The following is a 25,532-nucleotide window of genomic DNA, read 5'->3' on the forward strand; positions in this document are numbered from 1 at the left end:
CATATTTTGGTCCATCATGCTGAAGTGAAACACTTTTGTGTATGATTATATTCCAATTTTTTTTAATTCAAAAAGTTATGACTACAATTATTATATATTTGTTCCCACTGATGTTTTGTTAGCGATTATATCTGTCCTTCACCTACTAACAACATTAGCTGACACTTTTATAGGCCTAATAAAGTTATGAAAAGTTATTAACTGGTTAGAGAAATGGCACATCCACAGAGAATGTTAATCATCTATAGTTTTTAATATGACTAATTTAGTTGTAATAAGATCAAATATTTCAGATTCTTTTTGAATAAAAATTGAATAGAACTTATATTGTTATGTAAGTTGAAAGTTTTTAAAACATTCTGCATGTACCATTTAATTTTGGTTTTGGTGTCTAGGTAAATTAAGGTATAATTATGCAAATCTTAGAAAACTGAATCTAGAGGAGTTAAAATTCTATTGTATAATTTTTACCTAAAAGTCTAGAATATAAAAGTACATGGAAGAAAAAGATGGTTGGAAATTTAGCAGTTGTATACATGTTGATTTGCAAGCAAAGAGACAGGGTCTTAGGAATAAAATATAAATTCTGAATCAGAGGGTCCTCATTCAAACCTTGACTCCACCTCTGACTGTGTATTCTTGGGGAAGCTACCTTACTTCTGAGCATCGGTATAAATTTGAAAATTGTGATAATAATAATAATATTGATCTCATGTTTATTGAGAGAATTAAACAGGTTAAAATGTATAAAATGTTTTCATAGTGCTTAGGTTATACTACTTAAATGGCACATGCTTCCCTTCCATGATGAGAAACATGTGCCTAGCCACGTGTGAAATACAATTGGATTTCAGAATTAGGTCTCTCTTTCATTAATTTTATTGCAGAATCCCAGAGTTACTAGACTTCAATTGACCTATATTTGCAATCCATGTGTGAAACTAAAATGTCAATTTTTTCAATAAAAATGTTACAGAATCACTTAATTTGTGAATTTTTAGCTATCAAAATTGTGGATAGATTTCATATTTCAGACCTTTCATAAAATTGCTAAACATACAGGTATGACTTCCAAAAAGTGTATCCTACTCTTTTTATAATAAAACTATATACTAATGAATCTAATAATTTTATTACTCAGAATTTGCCCTTTTTATATTGAGTTTAATAATTCATTAAAGGTTTTCTATACATAACAGGTATTTTAGGATCAAAACCAATTATTTAGTTACCAATATTTAATTATTATTAAATTTTCAGTGAGATATTCAAGACAATGAAGAAACAAGCATTTAAGTATCTGCTGTGTGCCCTGAACTGTGTGATTGCAAATTAAAGAATATAAAAGACATAGTTCACAGTATCACAGATAATAAATGAAAAAAAGAAGATACAAAATCATGTATATTGAATTCAAGTGTGTGACACAATATCTGTATGTTAAGTTGTTGGTCAATTTTCCTGAAGAGCATGAAACTTCAAGCATATTCTTAAGAAAAGAAATAGGCAGCTGGGCTCAGTGGCTCAGTCTGTAATCCCGTGCTTTGGGAGGCTGAGGTGAGTGGATTGCCTGAGCCCTCGGGTTCGAGACCCGCCTGGGCAATTTGGCGAGACCTCATCTCTACAATAAATCAAAAAAATCAGCCGGGCGTGGTAGCGCATGCCTGTAATTCCAGCTACTCGGAAGGCTGAGGAGGAAGGATCGCTGGGGCCCAGCAGGTCGAGGCTGTGGTGCCGGGAGCGGCCACTGCACTCCAGTCTGGGCGACAGAGTGAGACTCCAACTCAAAAAAAAAAAAAAAAAAATAGGCAATTGGAAGACAGAAACATAGTTACAAAAACAAAATTAAAGTCTATAATTTTATAAATTAAGCTAACTTTATTGACTTTTCCTGAAAAGAAAATAAACAGAAGTAAATAAATGTAATACATTCAGCTATAAAATATCTTACAAAGCAAGTGGAAAACTGTTATTCTTGAATTCAGAAACCAGGAGAATAATTTATAGATTTTAAAAGTGTTAAAAATGATTTTAACTACCTATGTTTACTTAAACTAGCAATATTTTGGGGATGTGGATTTTTACTTAAAACATTGGAAGACATGGATAAATCATAATGAATTCTTTATTTTTATTATTCATTTAGAAAAAAGTATTCACACAAATACAGTTCATTTCTTTCTTTCCTAAAGACATATTTTTGCTATCAAAATGACTCTTCAAAATCATAACCATATTAAACATATACCTATAGAGAGAAAGTATAGCTGTAAATAAGTAACACATATGTAGCTAATAAATGTGTATATTTAGTAGTAATTTGTGAAATCTTTCAGATTAACAAAAGATCTCTTGCCAATTTGAGTTTAAATGGAGAGACATCATAAATGATTAATCTAGTCAGAATGTCATTTTGTCAATCAACTATAAAGACTGACATCTTGATAAAGATATTTCTGAAGCAGTCTTCTGAGCTAATATGCACATTAAACAAATGTGTTGATTGCTGAACACATGCCCCTTTGGGAGCCTAGAAGTAACAATTAAGAAAGTACTGAAATTTCGATTTAAAAATATACCTGTAGACCTTGTCCATCCACAGTAACAGAGTTGGCTCTTTGCATTTTGTTCCTGTCGGTGACTTTATTTGGCTGCTGGGAACCACTCTTCTCTTTTTTCACTGTTGACTGTCTTTCCTGTAAAGAAAAACAATTTATAAAAAAAAGTATAAAATTAACATTTAAAGCAGAACATTAAAACATCTTGAGTTATTTTACTAAAAGGGACAACTAATAGGACAATTTCATAGTTACAGACTTAGGCCCAACTTCCTAATTTGAAGTTTCTAGAGAATGATATGGAAGCTGTTGCTTTCAGTTGGCTCAATATATGACAGTTTCATGACCAAAATATTAGTTAAAGAAACAATGTGAAACAAAATGATATTGTATTATCCCTATGTGCCCAATTATGACTCTTCATCAAAAAGTGATGAAAGATTACTAAAGCTGATTATTTTTATAAGCAATTATACAGATAAAAAGTATTGAAATGTAATTTAAGGAATTTGGTACTGAGTACCAAAAAGAATGCTTATAAATACATACAATATTGAAAATGAGTTCTAACTGCATGATGGACTTTTAAGCTACTGTTTATATCAGGAATAGCATATAACTTAAAAATGACATTCCATCTCAGGTAATTCTTTTGTTACTTATATGGAAAAAATCTTTATTTTAGGAGCTGTCTATTCCTCATGCTTATTTCCTCTTTTCTCACTCTCTTCAACACAACCCAATTGACTTTTACCATCACCATTCTACCAAATTAGCTTTTATTAAAATCACCAATAACCTTGTCTTTGCTTCATCTAATGGGCAATCTTCATGTTATCAAACCTTTTAGCAGCATTTGATAGAACTAATCTCTTCTTGCTTCTTGAAAACTTGCCATCCACGGCTTCCAGGACACTTTGTCAGCTCTCTTCTTACTTCACAACTGCTCGCTCACAGTCTCACTCTCTCATTCCTTCTCCAGCTTTACAATCTGTAAGACTGGGTCTCTTTCTTGGGCCTCTCATCTTCCTATCTCTACTCATTACCCAGGTAACTTTATGCATCCCTAAAATTTCCAATTTCATATTTTTGAAGACTTATAAATATATAATTCCTGATCTGATCTCACCCTTAAACCTTAATTCCTATATACAAATGCCTTTTCTAAATTTCCACACGTATCTAAAACACACAATCCTAAAATGTTCAAAAATAATTTTTTTTAATCTCCTGCCTAGCCCTTTCCTCCTTAAAAACAAATCCCAAACTGCACGACTACACCCTAACTGAATCATTACATGGTTTAAGCAGACATTATCTTTTTCACTTGGATGACTGAAACCATCACCAAATGGAGCAATCTACTTCCATTTTTGTCTATCTCCACTCAGTACTCTTCACAACAGCCACACTCATCTCTTTATTCCTTTTTTACTCCACTCTAGCTGCACCTTATTGTTCCTGGATCACAATAAGCATAGCTTTTAGTTCAGAGCTTTTGTAATTACTCTGTACCCTGCTGGAAAACTTTTGTCCCTGTATATTTGTTGGGTGTGCTTCTCACTTTGATTCTCAAATATCAGAAAGGTTTCTCTCGTTCTTTTAGCCTCCTTTTTAATTATCATTTATTACAACCTAAAATATGTTTTGTCTGATTTGTTTAATGTCAGTGTTTCCCATTTTAATTAAAGTTTCACAAGATAAGGGACTGTCTTTGTTTCAATGGTCTATATCAGATTCTAGAGCAGTGCCTGACAAAAGTCAGGATAAATAAATGAAACAACATTAAAAAAAATTTTTTTTTATTGTCTGAAGCATAGTGTTGGGAAAGATTGCTGGGCCGTGTCTAGGCTTGATGAGAAAATTGCCCTAATTGATTAGCCATGTCTGGCACAGATGCTTAAATACTTTAGTGCACATATATCCTGTGCTTATTCAGATATATATATATATATATATATATATATATATATATATATACACACACACACACACACACACACACACTAGTGCCTATATTTGCTTGCTAGAGTAACGTTTCAATTTCTTTAATTTAGAAAATTTTTTTAGAATTGTGCAAATGTATAGGGTTCATGAGAATTTTTGACATATATTTAATGCATAATGATCAACTCAGGGTATTTAGGGTGTCCATCATTCAAGTACATTTTTTAAGTACAGTCATCCTACTCTGCTATGAAACATTCAATTTATGCCTAGAAAGATATTTTTAAGTAGCTTTGGAAGTAAAGCTCTTTTCAAATATATTAGGGCTAGGCCAACCAGAAATCCTCTATGACTAAAATAAATGTTAATCAGTAGAGTCCATTTACCTTGCAATTCCGTGGTGCAAAAACACTGAATATATCTTGTGTGTAACTGAAAATGGATAGTGTAATAGGATTCCTGAAATTCAAGTAATTTGAAAAATGATGTACTTTTATACAATTTCTGGCAAAAATATTGATTTTTAAAGAGAAAGCTCATTCTTTTTAAGTTTTCAAATTACAATTTTGTCCTTAAACAGTAAAATGGTATAAAGTATAAGAAGAGTGAATTATAGGATAAGGTTTGAAATTAGAATACCTGACTTGAATCTTATGTCCACTATTTAAATATTATGTAACCTTTGACTGCTTACTCTTTTGGAAAATGGAGACCGTGATTTTTCAGGGCTGTGCAAGGTTTAATAGAAAATGCACAAAGTTCTTAACATTGTGCCTGTATTAGAGTATATACTCAATAAATGATAGTTATTATGAATGATATAAAACAGGTGCAGTTTTCTAATAGAGTTCTCTTCAATGTTGCCATTATGCAAAGTGATTATTATATTTCCAAATATGTGAGCATATATACATATGCATGAAGACATTTTCACTAGTTGCGTTAGGCATATGTTTAAATAAGTGAAGTTCAATGCTTATATATGAAAATGCATCACTTGTATTAGCCATTCAATAACTTAACGCTATTGGTGAGTAATTTATTTTAGGAAAGAATTTATTTTAGAGCTCTTGCCTCCAGGTGTGTAAAACATGGAATCAAGATTTTGTAAAAATCTACAATAGGAAAGTTACATCTTAATACAATTATTCTGGCATATTATCCAACAAGTGTTTAACATTCATTTATAAAATAGAATTACATAAAATTGAATGTGGTTAGTCACATGGAACTAGGTGTTTGTTCCAGATTATATATTTAAGTATTACTGAAAATTTAAGACATGTGAGCATATCTCTAAAGAGCCATCAAGTCATCTATTAACGTTTTATTCTTGGCCATGCATATAGCTAGAGAAATTCCTGTGTGGTTGGTAAGAAACTCCAACTGGCAGAGACAGCAGTTATTAAATGTCTTTGAGTCCCTTGAAGAGGGAGTCAACCCCTGAATAAGCTGAGCAGAAAGACTAAATAAATGCTTTACAATAAACAATGGTATACAATACAAATTTTAAAACCCTAAATTGAATTTTCAATTGATGAGATTTCATTTATGAAATCTAGAATTATGAGAAACAAGAATATAACAAGTTAATTTTTAAAATCCTCAGTATATTTATCTATATGTATATTTTATTATAGTATCTAGCTAATGCTAAAATGGTAAACATTCATTGAAATACACACACACACACACACACACACACACACACACACACATCAAGAAAACCAAGTGATCTCTTTGGAGAAAAATGCTACTGTGTGGAATTAATCAAGGCTGAAAATTTAAAAACAGGAGAGACTCATAACCATTTAATTCTCCCGAGGGTTTTCTTGTTATTATACTCATTTGTTTTATATTTATTTACAATTTGTATAGACGTCTCCCTGAGTTATTCACTATGTTTTGTTTAAGCAGCATAAGCTAACGGGAGAGTAGTTGGATACATTCTTTTATTTCCACTCAGAAAATCTTTGCTTCTCTCTTTTTGGTGTGAGGGACAGGAAGGAGGAAGCAATTGCATCCTTGACAACAAATCTGTTGTCCACCAGGTTCCAATAGCCTGTTTTGGATGTTAATTGACCCTGATTGGCAGAGCTGTATTATAATATTTAAGAGAGTTAATTCTCAATGGTGAAGTTATAGTTAAGTTTCAGAAAGAGCTCACCAATCATGTTGTACCACCATTCAGGATAAAATTACTTCTGATAATAGGGGGCAGTGTTCACCACTTAACCTTCAGTTTTTTTCTTTAAGTTTTTGAGCTTTAAGCCACAAAATAAATTAAAGTGTTATAATTAAGGCAAATTTCCTTCTACCAGATAAATTGTCCAAGATATACAAAGAGTTGGAAAAATTATTGCTTTAATCAATAGAAATCATTTAAACACTGAAAAGAGCCATTCTAACCAAAAAAAAAAATCATAAAAGAATATACAACATATAACTACAAAATATAAAATAGTTATTGATATTTGAGCATTTTCAAATATCAACCATTTGTGTTTACTATGTGGACATTTTCGATATAGAAGTCATTGTTTTGTGATCTTGGACTCCACAAACAGCACAACAGATCTTAACTGGGGAATACATTGTATTCGAATTCCAAAAGAACAATCATCATCATAAACAGAGAAGAAAAGCCAAAAAGACCATTTGCAGAAAACAGAAAGATGAAATAAATGAAATAAAAATACCTCACTTTCAATATGTGCTCTTAAAAAATAAATCTTTTTTTCTATATCATGCTGATTCTCAGAGACAGAGTATTTGTACATTGGTGAAAACTGCTTTTACAAAAAGGTTGTTTACTATAATACTTAAGCCTGCTGTTATCGATCGCTGGCAAACTATAAGCAGCAAGTGATGATTACCTCAAGACAGGGTTTTCTTCTTTTTGTCCCATCTCAGCATGAGAGGCCAGCAGCAGCAAAATGCCTCCATTGGTACAAAGCTACAAAGGCAAGTGACTTGCTGCCCACAGCATCCATCACTGGAATTCTAGAACTTGCTTTCCCTGCTGGTACTTACGAGTCACCTGAATGGAGCCTCAACCCTTCCTGTCATTGGAGCCAGGCCACACGAATTCCCCAGAGCCCTAGAATTTTAACCCAAGGTCCTACATATATATTCAAAGTACTTAAGAGCACTCTGATGCAGAAGTGTTACCACAATAACAGGGCTTATGCGGGTTCAGAGCTCTGAGAAACCAACCTACAGCTGCGAAGCTGCACCTTCAATTTGTGTGGGCTTATTTCAGGATTTGAACATTTTACCAGCTGAGGGAAACAAAGTTTTTAAAATGGCAAAGGCTCCAGAAAATGATGAGGCCATACAAGTAAACCTTTATGTTGCAGTAAAACTCATTGCTGACTAGCAAAATATTCTTAATTTTTTAAAGAAGCATCTCATAAAGTTTTGAATGTAAAAATAATAAATTATATATTATAAAGTCTAAAAATTTCCATTTATTTGAAATGGAGTTAAGTAAGTGCTAATTTTAAATATAAGTACTTATTATAATGTTGTTAAGTAAATACTTATTAAAAAAACAAAAACAACTTTGGGTAAGGGTGAATCTATGGGTTTAGGAGGCAAAATCCCAGGTTAGTGACTTATTTCTGTGTCAGCTTAGGTAAGGTATTTGCCATCACTGTTACCATTTATTTCACCTATAAAACAGGAAAGTTCATGTGAAGAGAAATTGAGAAATTCAATAAAGGTACCGGCATAAAATAAGCACTCTTTAAATGGTTTTAAAGTATAATTTTAAAGATTTTAAGGTATAAAGAATATTCTTGTATTTTATTATTAAGTTCATCACAGGAATAAGCTTCCTCATGGTAGTAAATGCTGGGTGTGATAAGAAGAACATTATCTACTATATTGTACTTTCTTTGCCCACTAAGTCACCATAACTGGGAGTAATTGTAAAGACTTGGGCAGTGTCTTTGGGAAAATGAGAGTTCACAAAGGAAACAAAATGAAACCTGTTCTTAAAGTACCTGGTAGTGCTACTTGCTTCCTAAATTTGAAGGAACACTTTCTTCCTGGTATTCACCCATCACCCAGGAAGTGCAAATATTCTCCTAGGAGAACTTCATACTGAGTGTAAACCACTGACAAAATTGCTGTTAAAGAAATTCTGATGAGGGGAATGAAATTTAAGAGTAAGAAGTTCTGTGCCACGACCATTTAGATTTGGCTATGTACTAATCTATGGCAGCATCGGTATGAAACAGTATGTGTGTGTATAAATACAATATACATACATCTAAACTCTATTCATACACGTGAGTATATATAAAAGCCAACTCTTTAACCAACTCCAGCTTCACTCACTCTCTATTCTCTTGGGAAACCATGCGGATTGTTGGCCAGAGTAAGCTGAAGGTTGAAAGACAGGAGTCAGCTCTCTTATAGGCTCACACTCATAGTGTCTTTCTACCAGTTAGGCTAAATGCTCAACATACTGATTTCTAAGTAGTTCCCAAACTGCTTATGCCAATTTCAAATAAAACTTGTTATCTGGTTATTGTGACTGTGCAATTTAATAATTACTCAAATCATTGAATGTCTGTGCAAAATAAAAGAGGCGTTTCCATGAAAAAAATAGCTGGCATATGTTAGAAAGACACAATAATACAAGGTGTGTGTGTGTGCGTGTGTGTGTGTGTGTGTGTGCGTGCACATGCACATTGGCTAGGGGGTGAGCGTATGAGGAACAGTCAAGTTTAGGCACAACAACTGTGAAAGCTTTGGGAATTAATAGCAAAACTAGATAGCATTTTTACACTCAAAGTGTCTCACACAGGTCCTTAAGTTTTTGTGATACTTCAAAACCATTGAAATTTATCATTATGGGTGATAAGACTGTGATATATGCAAGAAAGACTTTATACCATTTCCAATGAGAATGTGTCCTCATAGAAAAGCCCTTAATTCTACCTCAAAAAGTATAAGCATTGAATACATATTTACATATTTTAAGTTAAATGTTTAATGCATGTACATATCTTTCTATATGTTCTCCCACATGTACTTTAATCATATTTTCAGTTACCCAAGGAGCAACTGTTCCTGCTGGTAGAACATAAGGTTTTGTGTGTGTGTGTGTGTGTATTCACACACTCACTCATGCATGTATTCATACATGGGATTAAGGAAATTTTTGGCGCAAGAGAGTTGAAAAAACACATACAGAGATTTTGAGGGATAGTGGAATGTTTACGTTAATGTAAACCAATATATATTGCCAGAAGAAGAAAAAAAAGTAGAGTAGAAAGACTTTTGAAACCTTATCTGAAAAAATATTTTTTTCTAAAAATGAAAACAAATTATGAAAACAAAAATTTTGATTTATTTATATATGATACAAATTAAACAGTTAAGTATAGGAAACATTGGGAAATTAACAAATTTAAAGAGAAAACTTTAAATCTCAAATGTAGTACCTATATTCACTCAATGGGCCTAAAAATGAGAAAAAACAAACTCAATAATCTGAAGACAAAAATAATTCTCAGCCGTGCTCAGTGGCTCAGCCTGTAATCCCAGCACTTTGGGAGGTCAAGGCGAGTGGAATGCCAGAGCCCACGGATTCAAGACACACCCAGGCAACTTGGCGAGACCTCGTCTCTACAATAAATCAAAAATTAGCCGGGCGTGGAAGCACGTGCGTGTAGTTCCGGCTACTTGGAAGGCTGAGGCGGAAGGATCGCCTGAGCCCAGTAGGTTGAGGCTGTGGTGGCCAGCAGCGGCCACTGCACTCAGTCTGGGTGACAGAGTGAGACTCCAACTCAAATAATAATAATAATTCTCTCACATTTTAGTAATTTGATGAAATAATAAACTGTTCTAATAGTTGTGGCACTTGAGTGTGTGATTTAACATCTCTATTTCATAATAATTTTTATAAGAAAGGTATCAACTCACTTAAAGATTACAAATCCAGTTTAATATTTCCTTGGATTACAAACATTATATTTCAAGCATATCTTCAACTGTATTTTCAGGTATATCTCTGGCTAAAAAAATTAGACTATGTAATCCAATGATGCAGTTTACACTGATTAGAAAACTATTTTTAGGTGGGGAGTAGAGAGTGATTACTAAACTTTTGTTCTAATATGCTATCATATTTTCCAAAGATGATTGAAATTATAATTTTAAGGGAAGCAATACTATTTGGGCATTTTCTATAGAGATAATAACAATTGAATAGAATATTGTCACAGCAAAATAGAGAAGCTTTGTTCCGCTAATGCAAAGGTAAAGCTACCACTTTATTGAAAATAAATGTGGCAATGCTTACATTTATTTTCAAAATAAAAGTCATTTGTTCTGTGACTATATTTTATTCCAAAGACTTTCTATACAATGACATGTGATACATGATTAATGTTGTTGGACTCTTAAAAGTGATAGACACTTCAAAGTGAGCAAGAGTCTCTCAACATATTACCATTAACTTTTGATGGCTCAAAGAATAAATTGTTTTAGAGCTTCTGAAATGTGTTTACATTTTAATATGACAAATAGAAATGACATATTTTTACACATTGGTCAAAATCTTTGCAAAGTATACTTTATTTTTCTCTACATATTTTGGGTCATATAATTGCCTATTTTCCTAATGCTTGTCAATTGGAAATTCTTCCAGTCTACCCCATCACTGAAAAATTCACTTTAGTAGGTCACTGAGCCAGCCCCAAATGTTCCTTATAACAATATATATAATGACCTATAATTATAATTGTGAAAACCTTTTTTTTTGCTTACGCACCTCAGGAACTGACACTCCTGAAGTGGGCAGAGTCTGCTGAAAAAGAGAAGTTCATATTAAAACTGAAAAAAAAATCAAACTGAAAGCAAAATATCAATGAAGGTTCTTACATTGCTATACACCTGTGGAATAAATGAATTCATTAAAGCATTTCCTATGCACAATTTCCTGCCTCTTTGACTTAAATAAGTGAACAACTTTTTGTTAAATAAGGAATGCTCTAATGCAGAGTGGGTTCAATTGCAAAATTATTTATTCAAAATACAACTTTTTCTACTCAAAGTACGCTGATCAATATTCCTGGCCATCTTCATAGACCTCTCTACAACATTAATGTATTACTCTTATTTTGGGAGGAAAGCTCATCTCCAAGTTTCATTGGCTTCCATAAACAATTCCCATACATTTTTAAATTTGCCCCTTGAACCATCCCACTTTTAATTTTCCAGTCTAACTTTTATTCCTTCCTAACAATACTCAGTATCTTTTGGACGTAGACATAGCTTTTCGTGTTGATTTTATTTTGTGATACTTTGGAGATTTAAATATATATATTCCATTAATATTAGTAAAAATTAAAAATATAATTAAAAGTGTTGCAAGATTCTTAGTTGAGAGTAATTTGTTTCAAAGATAAGATTAAATACACGTGTGCTGGTATTCATGACTGTATTTTCAATTAGCTACCACCACCAGTCCCTTATTGAGTCTTGCTGAGAAGGTGTCTGTGTTTGGGAGAGGGGGGCAAGACACAGAGGAAACATTACTGAATTCCAAAAGCCTGCATTCTATGGAACTTAGATCATAAAACATACATTTGAAAATTTTGACAAGTCACACAAAAAACACTAAAGACTTCCCATGGTGATAGGGGGAACAAGAAAATTGGATGGGAAGCTCCACGTGCTTAGAAATGTGTGTGTTCCTGAAAAAAGAGAGGACGGTCAGTATATCCCATTCTCCTCCCCAGACATAAGCTATGTGAGGCAGGATCTGGGTACTGTAGACCACCAAGATGGCTATGAAAAATCTGATAACATAAATATTATTTTATTTCATTGCCCAGAAGAAATCCAGGAAGACAGGGTGGACTAAAAGAATAAATGGCTACATCTGAGGAAGGTAAAACCTCAGACACCTCCACAGCCATGCAGAATAGATATGGGCTAGATGAATTCAGTGCACCCAAAAGTAGCACAGAAGAAGAGGTCTAGGATATCACCAAAGAAAATTAAGATATCCAGCAATACAACTCTATTTAGAAGGTAAAATTTCATCAGAACAAGCAGCCAATACTGCAGTTAAGGTTTCTAGCCAAAGGAAGTAATGAATTCTAGGAATATGAATTCTGGTCAAGTATCCCATTGACAGGAGAATTCCACGGAAATAATTGCTGTTGTTTTGAAGATGCATGTACAATAAGTTTTGTAGAGCTTCCATTGAAAACTTTCTGATTTCAGTAGTATTCTTGACTTCTGAGTCCAAGTAAGACTGCATAACACCTAGAACAATAGGTGGTGGCCAAAATGTTTGTGCTAATTTCTATCTGGGACACTCCAAAGCTGTTTGCTGAACTCTCTTTCTTTGTCAATTTCAGATTGAAGCTAAAGTCCAAATAAACATTGCAAAACATGAATATAGTCCTTCCATCCTTAGAAAAAATATATAAACATTTGCTCTCCCTTAAATTCAGATCAGGTGTCTTATCCTATGGTTCCTTAGCCTATCCTAAGGCATGGACCCGGGAAACTCTCAAGCATCCAAAACAAGACTCCTTTCAAGCAGCCTCCAGAGCATGAATCATAGATGCCTTCTAGTTTGGGAGAGTGTGTGCCTACTCTGCCTAATGTCTGTAGAGATAAAGACATTGAAAAGTCAAGTGAAAAAATTGTGGTTATCTAAACGGTTCAGAATGAAAGTTAAATGCAATGCAATAGCCTCAAGTAAATTCTACTCCTTTCTCACTTTTACCACCAAAGATATATAAATAAACAAAAAACACATCTAAAGGCATTTTAGGGATAATTGTAGACATTTGAATACAGAGAATTATCACTTGATATTATTGAATTATTGCTAATTTTCTTAGGTGATGTGAGTATAGTAATGTTATCATGTAAAGAATTGTCCTTAGAGGAAGCCCGCTGAAGGATTTAAGAATATAGTGTCAGGTGGGGGGTGTCGGGGGACACAACATCAATAAGGGTACCTGATCTTAAACCAGGCAAAGTGGGGACCAAAGAGAGGCCCAACTTTACCTGTACGATGACCACTTATATACCTAATCCTGAATTGTACTCTACAACTTTAAAATGAAATAATAATAATAATAATAATAATGTAGTGTCAGTCAATGTGCAGCTTACTTTCATAAGTCCCAGCTCAATAAAATATATATGTATAATATATGTAGAATATATATATTGTATATTTGTATACACATGCATACATACAGTTATACATGCATATATAATGAAATTATGGTGAAATAATAGTGATTATTGAATGTAGGTTGAGAATATACTTAGTTCATTATAACATGTTTGAGAATTTTTATGGTAAATTTTGAGAGAGAAACTTGCATTTCCTACTTTTTTTACTATATCCTCTAATACCTAAAAGTGTGAAAAAATGTTTTTACAATGAAATAAAAATATGTATATTGTGCCAATGAAAACTATGAAGTTTCTAGAAGTTGGTGAAAGAAGTCATAGGGGGTGGGTAGAAGAGAAAGAATGAGCACTATCTTCACAGAGAGTTAGAGTTCTCTTTTTAAGATAAGGATATATAAGTAAGTATCTAGACTGCTGGGAAAGAGAAACAAGGATAGACTGAGAGAGAACTGGTAAAGATAAGTGGTAAGCAAGGGGTTTTGTGAAACACAATATTTCAAATGGAACAGAAGCCCTTATAGACAGGTGCTTCACTCTTCCATATGTATTCCTCTTAGGTAGGTGCCTATTGATGGAGAATGAGAGGTATGGGCTTGTACTAACAGAGATGTCAATTGTAGGAACCTACTTGGGCCAAGAAGAAGATAGAAATGAGTGAAACAGATCTGGTGTCACAGAGGCAAAGACTATGGCACATTGGATACGAACCACTCCATTTGGAGGTATAGAAAAAAAAAAAGACAACGTGTAATGAAAACGAACATTAGCTGCCACTTTGGTACCATTTATGTAAAGAATTTGTAATTTATGGCCATTCATGCTTGGAGACTTCCTCTTCCTCAGAACAGTAAGGATATGAGATATCTACTGTTATCTACTGAGAGCAAGTGAGGTTGGCAGAAAAGTGGTGAAATAAAGAAAGTAATGAAATAGAGATTTGTCACTACTTCTCTGAGAATAAAAAAAGCAGTTGACTGAGGATGAAAAAAGGTTTAATATCTGGTTTCATTGAGAACCCAGTTGGGGATAGAAGTTATAAATATGTAAGAAAGAAAGTCATTAGTTCTAATTTCTCATGTAACACTCAACCTTATGAGAGCAATACACTCCAAGAGTAAAAGTGATGAAAACACACACACATACACACCCACACACACACACACACACACACACACACACACACCCACACACACACACACACACAGTCATAGACTCACATATAATCTAAATGTGTAGGCAAAGAGTATATATTAAGGTAACATGCTCATCCGTAATGATTCCTGAGTTACAATAAGAAAACTATCGTATCCGGGTTAAAAAAAAAAAGTAGTAACTTATTAGGAACATATTAAATTTAGACACGATATTACTTCTTTTTGAATCTCTTAGACATAATTTTTAAGTATCAAGAATGAGCAGAGTAAATGTTTTCGTTTTTTGAAAATTATCGTGAGTGCATGATTCTAAATGTAATATATTTTTAATCAGAATTAATACAGAAACTGTATATTTTTATTTAATCCAATGTGAGGTGTGACTACAGAGGAATGTGATTGATTTTATTTAATCAGTATCTTTTTAATATTAAATAGAATACACAGTACAGATAATTAGTTTAAAAGATGCATTTGCCTTCAGGGCACTTATTAAGTTCATTTAATATCAAAGAATTTTTTTAAATCCTATTATTCTTAAGTATTAGGATATCTCTTGTCTTCATATTTTCTAATGTGTAATCATTTTAAATTGACAATTTAATCCAAATTGTCATAGGACAAAGAAAAATCTTTGGTGGAGATTATTGGAGGTTTGATCTAGTTAAAGGATAATAAAAGCAGGGTACTCACATTAAAAGGGTCATTAGTTATTTTAGGACTAAAGTAAAATTAACAAAATTACACTTCATAGCTATAAAAGAATGTTTATATTTTGCAGAAATTGTTTTTACATTTATTGCCATATTTAATCCTCCCATTAAACTATGATACTTCATTTTTTCAGGTCGGGAAACTGAAAATCAGCAAGGTTAGAAGATGAACCCAAGGAAATAAAGTTAGTGACAGAATGTGGCTTCCCTAGCCCGGATTCTATTTATTCAAACAACAGCAGTCACACAAAGAATTTTTAAAAGCAATTTTTTAGCCATATACTAATTTTTAAAGTGATTTGGAAATAAAATTGTTCAAAAATATTGATTTAAACTGTAAAATATTTAGACACCGCTATACATATTTGTTTTGCCTGAAAGAACTGGCTTGAGTATCAATAGGGATTAATGTAACACAATAATTTCCAGTGCAGTCGTAAGCTTCAAGTATTCCAAATGAAACTATTTTAAATACTTTATATACATTGGGTATGTCTAGCATCAAAAAAGAAGTGAGAGACAGAGAGAAAAGCAGGATAGGAAAAAGAAAAATTGTCTTCATAAAGTGACACACTGCCACAGCCAGACAGGTGGGGTTATTCTTCCCTCACACATGATAATGAAACCTATGGAAGGCATCTCTAGGATGTGAAAACAACACACATTTTTTTTGCTTCCATGAATTCTATTTTCATATTTCAATTTTATATATTTTTTAAACTTTACAATTTTGTGGATCCTTAAGTATGTATATCCACATGTATGAACACAATGCAAATTTTAAAAATGAAATGAGATGGAAACGATTTTTATACTACTGTTATCTTTAACATCTTTTAAAAAGATTCTTTCAGTGTATTACAGGTATGACAGGCAAGGGAATCAAAGTATTTTTATTTCCCACTGACAATTTAATATATCTATTTAAAATGTGACTGTCAGTCAGGCTCAGTGGCTCAGCCTGTAATCCCGCGCCTTTGGGAGGCTGAGGTGAGTGGATTGCCTGAGGCCATGGGTTCGAGACCCGCCTGGGCAGCGAGACCTCATCTCTACAATAAATGAAAAAAATCAGCCGGCCGTGGTAGCGCATGCCTGTAATTCCGGCTACTTGGAAGGCTGAGGCGGAAGGATCGCCGGAGCCCAGCAGGTCGAGGCTGCGGTGGCCAGAAGCGGCCACTGCACTCCAGTCTGGGCGACAGAGTGAGACTCCAATTCAAAAAAAAAAGAAAAAAAAAGGTATGCATATTTCAATCTTATCCAGGGTCCCTTGTCTAACTTCTCAAATGAGTCACAATTTTAAGCTTGTAGCAACAGAAATGTAATGGTAAAAATATTTTTAACTGTTTTTTTCACAACCCTTTAGCTATAATTGATAAAAAAATATTATATTGTTATTCTAGTAAATATAATTGTTTAGGCATGTTTGCAGAGTTTTGTTCAGAGGCTCCTGAAGAGAGAACGGTGTGAGACTTCCTCCATCCTGTCTTTCTGCCGGGTGTGTGTGTGTGTGCGTGTGTGTGTGTGTGTGTGTGTGTGTGTCTAGAAAGGAAATTTTCAGGAAGTGTGTACTTATTGCAATGGATATTTGAAAACTTAAGGGGTACTAAATGTTTTCGATTAAAACATTAAGAATTTATTTTTATAAAGATATCCAAATCCTTTCAAACACATTCTTCTAAATACACAAGCAATCAGCAAGAACATCTAAAACCAACTCTAATGTTATTGTCTTGCCTACTTGATTAGCTAGCAAAAGATGCCATTAGAAATGAGTAGCAACTTCTCCTAAGCTAGGTCTCATAAAATCATTAGCAGTGACGTGGTTATAGAAGTGTTCTTTGATTTATTTTCAAGTTGTGATGCACGGTAAGAATATTTGTATAATTGCACACCTGTAAAATAATTTTAGCTGCTCACCCTTTTAGCCCTACTCTCTGATATATTCTATTCTCTTTTCTCTTTACTTGTATTTTCTTCTATTGTTTTTAATCTCCATTTTTTTCTGAAATGCTGGTCTAAATCTTCTAAATTTGTTTCATGCATTATCAATTGTGGGACTGCAGCATGAAATACAAAACAGCCTTAAAACATGGAATATTGAGTAAAGAAACTACTGCTTCTGCCATTTGCAAATTGAGTGACTTAAGGTAAATTTTCTAATCTCACTAAACTGCCCTTTCATCAAATGTTTACTGGGCATCATAAATATATCTACCTGTTGTAATAAAAGGATATTGCTTGGTATTCAAGTTCTCAACAAATGGCTAACTGTTTTATGAATATCAGAACCCAAATGATTCCCCGCTTAAGAACTCAATAAAAAAGGAGATGGGTTACACTTTCTTCATTTGAAAGTACTTTTGCTGTTCATAAGTCATGGAAACTCACAGACTTTTTTAAAAAATGAAAACATCGATGTCACAGCTATTCGAAACAAAAGAAGGAATGATGCAGGATGAGAGGGAAGAGATCAAAGAGAAAACAATGGAGAAAAGGGGGGAGGGAGAGAGGATGGGGCTCTGAAGAGAGGAAAAACAAAATTTCCACTGTTTTCTTCAGTTCTAGATACTGTCCTTTCCAAAGTCTGAGCAAAGAAAACCATGAAATTGAGGGAAAGGTGGGAGCTGATAATTAGGGAAACCATTTCTAAAACAAATAACAAAATGATACACGCACATCATATTGAGTATATTTTTGCAGGTTATTCTTTGGAACTCCTACTTTACATATAGATATTTAATAGGTGCTTATTTATGAGTATGTGTATGTATGCATAATTATGTTTGTGTTTGTTTGAGACATAGATCTGAGACTTAAAAAAACACCCAAAGAACTTAATATAAAAGATTAGTACCCACATATTTTATGTCCATAAAATTAATCTATAATGCTGCCTGTTATGCCTATTCTTTCTCTCTATAAAAACATGAACCAGTTCTAGAAATGTATCATTGTATAGTTAGTGTACTGCTGCTCTACAGAATACAAAAGTACCACTGTAGGTAATGAAAGAATATTGATAATAATATTTAGAATTAAAGCTTTGTTCTCTTTTTTATCATTCTTGGAAAGGACCTTGAATTAAAAAACAAAGAGGTTATAATGGAATTTGTTCTCATCCTTTGTCCCTTTAAATATCCACTGATCTCATGCCAAAGTATTTTCTAACCAGGTTAAAGTCCAATTCTGTACTCACGTTAAGCTAAGATTCAATTGAGTTAAAATTTTTCACTGACTGCCAGTCAACCTTATCATGAACTTTCATTATGTGCATGTAATTAATTGGGTCCAACGAACAATATCAGTACTGAGTTATAGACTCTTTTCCCCCGACCATATAATTAGAATATAATTACCCACAGGATATCAGAATGATGCAGAACCTTTCCTCCAAATGCGCCCTCATTAGGAAACAAGTCTCAATGTACATTTATTCAATCAGTGTGAATTAATTAAAATGTTACTGAAATAAAAGAGAGTAGCAATAAAGAGTATCTGACATCTATTAAGAGACTATCACTTGAGATCTGCAGGCACAGTTTATATTTAAACCCATTTAGCTCAGATAGAAAGTTTACCATGTAATGATATGTACATCCAGTGTACTAGGAAATCTGAGTAAATGAATCAGTGTTATGTTTGCAAAAAGTTGAGTACATAAGGATTACAAAATCTTTAAGAATTGGGTAGGATTCTAAAGGTCTTATTGTCCCCTGGTAATTCCATAAAGATGTTATCACCAGACTGAATATATCTGGTGAACAAAAATCTATTTTAATTCAAAGTATCTAGGCAAATATTTGTTCAATCCACAATCTTATGTTACAAATCAGAAAATATTAAGAGATAATGGTTGGAAAAGCCCAGACTTATGAAAGCACTAATTATTTTTGTCTTTTAATAACATAGCCCAAGTGACTTATGCTAGCTCAAGTTATTTCAATAGCATATTTTCTTTCAGCAGAATGTTTACATGCTTCTAAGAATGTAAAATAGTGTGTAATATATCATACCACACATTCAGATTATATAAAATATGGTAAAATAGTAAGTGTATAAAGAAGTTGAGGAATGTACAATGCACATCTCACACGAAGTTGCTGATTCATGCAAAAACATTCTACCTTAGAGCTATTTACCTTTGTTTCTTCAGTACTTAATATATACTTATATTCATAAAAGTTTATTCAATAAATAAATAATTCTTATACAAAGGATACAGCATTAGTCAAGAATATCATAAATTGTAACATAAAAATTTCAGTAAATTATAAACTAAGATATATATATAACCTAATAATAAGCTATGATATGTATATATGTTCAAGCTTTCAATGTTATTGTCTTTTCCTCAGAAATTTTTAGCTTTAGAAATAGGATTTGTAAAACTTAGTTCTGGTAATGAAAATTTGGCATTAATTATACAAACAGACACACACCATTTTATAATGGATTTTTGGATGAGCACTAAGATAAATTAAGCCATTCACAAATTACTATTTTTATATGCTCTTTAGATGCAAACTCCAACCAGTTTTAAATTATTACTTTCTTTTTTCAAGAACTTTAAAAACTCCATATGATAAAACATCTTCTAAAGTGTTCTGAATGCATGTTATTTCACATTCTGGTACAATGTTCCATTCAGATATTACACTGGTCTTGAGAGGAGACCAAAATGAGGGGGAAATCCTACCCTATTAAGCAAACAGAGAGATTGTCTCAAAAGGGTTTGTTTTATTTGTAACATAAACTTTTTTTTAAGAATTTCAGTAATAAAGACATGTAGCTATAGTTGCTTGCTGAAAATGTTGTATTTGAGTAACAGTCACTAAGGTATCACATTAATTCAGGGTAAATTACTTCTAAAATAACAATTTCTAAACAATAGAATGTGAATATTTCTCAAGTTCCATTTTGTAATAAACATCAATATTCATGTTCTGAGCTACACTAAGAAGAATGAATACTTATGGTATTTTACATGAAAGACTATATTGCTTAAGCTATATTCGAAAAATCAGGTTTTTAAATATAATTTAAAATCCAGAGGCAAATATCTTGACTCTCTAAAAAATTCTGAAAATATCTCCTTTAAACTCTCTACCTACAGTAGGTTTTTATTTTACATATGAGGCATTTCACAGTACCATCTATTGGATATTTTATATAACTACAACAACATAATAATCACAAGCTTTCAAATTTTAGTAATAATGATAAAAAAAATCTTAAGAGCTACTCTAGAAACTAAATACAATGCTAATGGCACATTCACTAACATTACCTCATCACCGCACACTTTAAATACATTTTATTAGCTGTAACAGTAAAATTTAATTATCATGGGTTATCAATGATTTTTTAAAAAAATTAGTCTTCTTGTCTTATATTTATTTTAATTTCTACTTGATATATATGTCATTGTCTAATATATTTTCTCTACCCAAGAAAAAGAGGGCTAGCGAATGGGAATAAAAGAAAACTGAATGCTAATCATTCACCAAATATTTGTTGAGCATCTAGTATATGTCAAAATCAAATTAGTCACTAGCAATAAAGAGATAAACCTGTTGCTGTAGGTGATAGGAATGATAGTGATGCGATTCATAAGCATAGGAACAATTTCACAAGAAACATTTTAAGTTCAGCTCCTGCTGTGTTGACTTTGAGGCCTCTGTGGCACATCCAAGAGGAAATTTACAACATGAAGTGAGGTCTTGGATCTAGCTGGGTGTAGGGAGAACACATTAACACAGACATACTGAAAAGCAATAGCTGTAACCATGAAATTGGATGAGATAATTTAGAAAGAGCAGAACAAGATGAGAATTGAGCCAAAAATGGGAGTCTTACACATATTTAAAAATAGAAGGACCATGGTGGTTCATATCTGTAATTCCAGTGTTTTGAGAAATCAGGACAAGAGGATCACTTGAGGCTGGGAGTTTGAGACCAGATGAATCACATAGTGAAATCCCTTCTATACAAAACATTTAAAAATTTGCCAGGCATGGTGGCATGTGCCTGTAGTCCAGTTACTCAGGAGATTGAGGCAAGAGGATCACTTGAGTCTAGGAATTGTTGGTTTCAGTGAGCTATGATTGTGCTACTGCACTTCACCCCGGTAATTCGGCAACATTAACAAAGCATGGATAAACAGGTAAAACTAGTAGAAATGCATTGGATGAGTTTTACAGAATATGAGAGGAGAATATTCAAAGAGTGTTGAACACTACAGAGGATTCCAAAAAGATCATATTTGGAAAGGGCCTCTGGTAGATGCTTTTTGTAGCTCAAAGAAGAGCCTTTGCTACCTTGCCAGAAACCTATCTCCAGTTATTATGAGTGTTAATCATTCAAAGTTCCTAGCTATCTATATTTTCTGAAGAATTATCTTTGCTCACAGGAATAGGCTGTTCCAGGAGGCCATGGATACAGGGTAGAAGAGTCCAGCTTCCTTTTCTTAAGTTAAGAACTATCCTAGGATATAATTTTTGGCCCAAAGTCCCCAAGGTTCAGGCAAAAGTTAAGTTCTCCCTATGATCATTTCCTTGCTTGGAGCTTGCCCCTAACGTTTTCTGCTTTCCTCCCTACCTTAAAGGATTTTTTTCCTGAAGAAACTTTTCTATCTCCCTGAATCACACAAAGCTAAATCCCTGTTTCACGCTCTGCTTCTTGGGACCATAACCTAAAAAGAGTGTAGCTGGATTGAGTAAGGATGACAAGAATAGTACTAGATCCAATTTATAGTAAGAAGTTAAATTCATGTGGGTTGAGAAGGAAGGAAGAGAGGAATTCAACACAGTAAGTATATCTATACACCTGCATATACATACTTATGGCTATATGAAGAGGCAGACAAGAATCGGATCTATACGCAAATACAGGAGACAGAATTGCTCAGGAGAAAGAACAAACAGAACAAACTACACAATTAAGAGTAAAAATAAAATTGGACTCCTGGACTCAAATCATGATGCTGCTAAGTGCTAATTTATGCCAAACATGCCGGGTTACACCTTGTCTAATTTTTTTCCCATTGTAAATTAGGGAATCATGTATTATAAAAGATTGTGACAAATGCCATGAAAGGAAAAAAATGTGGAATTTCAGGACAGTGAAGGCAGAGAATACTAGAATGAAAGAAATTGAAGAATATAGGCATTGGATGACTCAAACATGTTGGAGAAATGGCAACTAAATGAGATAGTTTGCAAAGATTTGTGGTTGAAATAAAATATGAGTAATGTAACAAAGAATAGAACGTTAGATATAGAGCTATATTCCTCCAAAATTTGAGTTTTCTGGGACAAATAAGGCTGAATAGGTCAAAGTAACAGAATCAATCAACAGACTGATTTTATCAACTAGACTGGACAGCAAGGAATGGTCATAGAGTCCTCAACAGAACTATCTTTATTTTACAGGAAGGCATGGGCAGGAGCGAGTCAGAGATCACTGTATTATATACAACATTGATATATGACAAAAGTTTTACATGAATTGATTCTTCCTCAGGTTTCCAGGAAAAGTTGAGAATAAACAAGTTGTATTTAATAGTAAAACAGAAAATCATGTACATAAATACTTCATGATCATAATCACTTCACCAGGAATCATTAAAACTACAGGTTATCTCTACAACATAGAATTTATCTTTAAATGTCTAGTGGTACTTAGGGGAGTCTGGTTGGAATTGCATTCAAATTTAAATATTAAAATATAGAAATGATATAAATAATTTGCTTCTCTTTTAATGCTACTGGATTCTAGACATCTGTCCTGCCCAACCACAAACTTCCTTTGAAATATATAAGCAAAAATACCACCATAGAAGTTCACATATTTGGAAGCTTTTATGCTACAGTTTATGACAATTTAGTATCACAAGTGTTTAATGAAAATAGCCAATTTTTGACTATTTTTGCACATTCTTGCCAACACTGGGTACTATCATTTAAAAAAATATTTGCCAAAATGGACAGAAAAAGTAAATCTAATTGTTTTAATTTGTATTTCTTTATTACATATGAGATTAAAGTTTTTAAGTTAGTTCTGAGCTATATGCAAACGTTTTACAAAATTCAGATTTTATTTTTGTGTTATGATGTTTATCTTTACCCTGATTTGGAAATTTGGGGCTTTATCATTAAAAACAAATTTTGTTTGCTCAAATCTATTGGTAGTTTCTTTTATCTTTCTCCTTTTATGAAAAAGATAAAGCTGAAGGGTTAGCTTATGCCTGTAATCCCAGCATCTTGGGAGGCCAAGGTGGGAGGATCACTTGAGGCTAGGAATCTCAGACCAGCCTGGGCCACATAGCAAGATGCGATATCTAAAAAAAAAAAAATTAAAAAAATTAGGTGGAGTGCTGCACACCTATAGTCCCAACTACTTGGGAGGTTGAGGCCAGATAATCACCTGAGCAAGGAGTAAGAGGCTGCAGTGAGCTATGATTATACCACTGCACTCCAGCCTGGCAACCTGGAATAGGCATTATGTAAACATATCATATTATACTTATAATAATTTCAGCACCATTGATGCTCCACAAGATTTAATATGTGACCTGTATCATACACTACATTATTACATATAATTCAATATGTCTTAGACTTCCTATGAATTATTTATATCTACTAAAGTCATTACTACATTATTTTGATCACTATACATTTAATAAACACATATTTAAGATTTTTGGCCAGGTGTGCTGGCTCACGCCTGTAATCTCAGCACTTTGGGAGGCTAAGGAAAGAGGATTGCTTGGGCCCAGGAGGTCCAGATCAGCCCGGGCAATATAATAAGACCTTGACTCCACAAAAAAATTAGCTGAGCACAGTGATGCATGCCTGTAATCCCAACTACTCAGGAGGCTGAGGCAGAAGGATCGCCTGCACTCAGGAGGTTGAGGCTGTAATGAACCATGATTGTGCCACTCCATTCCAGCCTAGAAAACAGAGTGAGACCCTAACTCAAAAAAAAAAAAAAATAGTTTTTGTTAGAATAGACCTTTTCTTATTGTTCTTCCTTTTAAAATTTTGTATGCTTGTATATATTTATTCTTCCAGGTAAACTTTGGAAATATTTTGTCAAGCAAAAAATGTCGCATAAAAATTGCAGCAAATAAGTGAATTAATCTGACAAAATATAGGTTCTTTCTCATTCAGTTGATAGGATACTTTATTTGTAATATTTTTTACCCTTTTATTTCTTTTTACTTAGGAATAGTGTGGTCTCTTCCTACCTTGTTGCCCTTCTTCTTTGCACTACAGGAGATTTTCTTCATTCGTTCCTGTAAATTACTGAGTCAATTGTCCTCAGTGTTGATTTTGCCCTATTCCTACACAGATATAATTTAGTTTCTGTTAAAGCATTATATCTCTACATTCTTTCTTAACTCTCAAGGCTCTTTGAAATCAGTGTATTATAAAGTAGGTGTTCTCATTAGTATTTTTGACTAGCTAAAGCAATTACTATTAACATTTTCTTCTGTTTAATGTAATAAATCTTTATGCATAACATCCATCTAACCTTTATCAGTCATGCTCTTTTTTTGTTTTTCAGTTGCAAAACGACTACTATTTTATTTTGGGAATAGGTAGACTTTTTATGCTAAAATGCACTTTGGCCGTAAGTCATAAGTCTGCATGGACAATTGTTATTAAAGCAACACCAAAAAAGCAAAACCAAAGGAAACAAACACAACTACACTGATTATTAAATATCATTAATATAATAGTCTTCTCCCCAGACAATGTCAGATTGAACAAATTAAAAATGGGCAGCGAGACCTCATCTCCACAATAAATCAAAAAATCAGCTGGGTGTGGTAGTGTATGCCTGTAATTCCGGCTACTTGAAAGGCTGAGGCAGAAGAATCCCCGGAGCCCAGCAGGTAGAGGCTGCGGTGGCCAGAAGCGGCCACTGCACTCCAGTCTGGGCGACAGACTGAGACTCCAACTCAAAAAAAAAAA

The 25,532-nt window shown here is 33.3% G+C and overlaps 1 protein-coding gene across 1 annotated transcript in view; it reads right to left on the reverse strand.

Annotated features, from left to right (window-relative positions):
• DGKB (diacylglycerol kinase beta) overlaps positions 1-25,532 on the reverse strand; it is a gene marked incomplete at its 3' end in the record, with an annotated part of 571,138 nt that overhangs the window by 281,230 nt on the left and 264,376 nt on the right. The window contains exons 14-15 of the mRNA XM_008059499.2: positions 11,293-11,328; positions 2,580-2,696 (exon numbers count right to left, since the gene is read on the reverse strand). Coding sequence (XP_008057690.1) covers positions 2,580-2,696; positions 11,293-11,328 — 153 coding nt within the window. The remainder of the gene's footprint in view (positions 1-2,579; positions 2,697-11,292; positions 11,329-25,532) is intronic.

This window comes from Carlito syrichta, unplaced genomic scaffold (genome assembly GCF_000164805.1).
Source record: "Carlito syrichta isolate Samal-C Ts95f unplaced genomic scaffold, Tarsius_syrichta-2.0.1 Scaffold304199, whole genome shotgun sequence".
Taxonomy (NCBI): domain Eukaryota; kingdom Metazoa; phylum Chordata; class Mammalia; order Primates; family Tarsiidae; genus Carlito; species Carlito syrichta.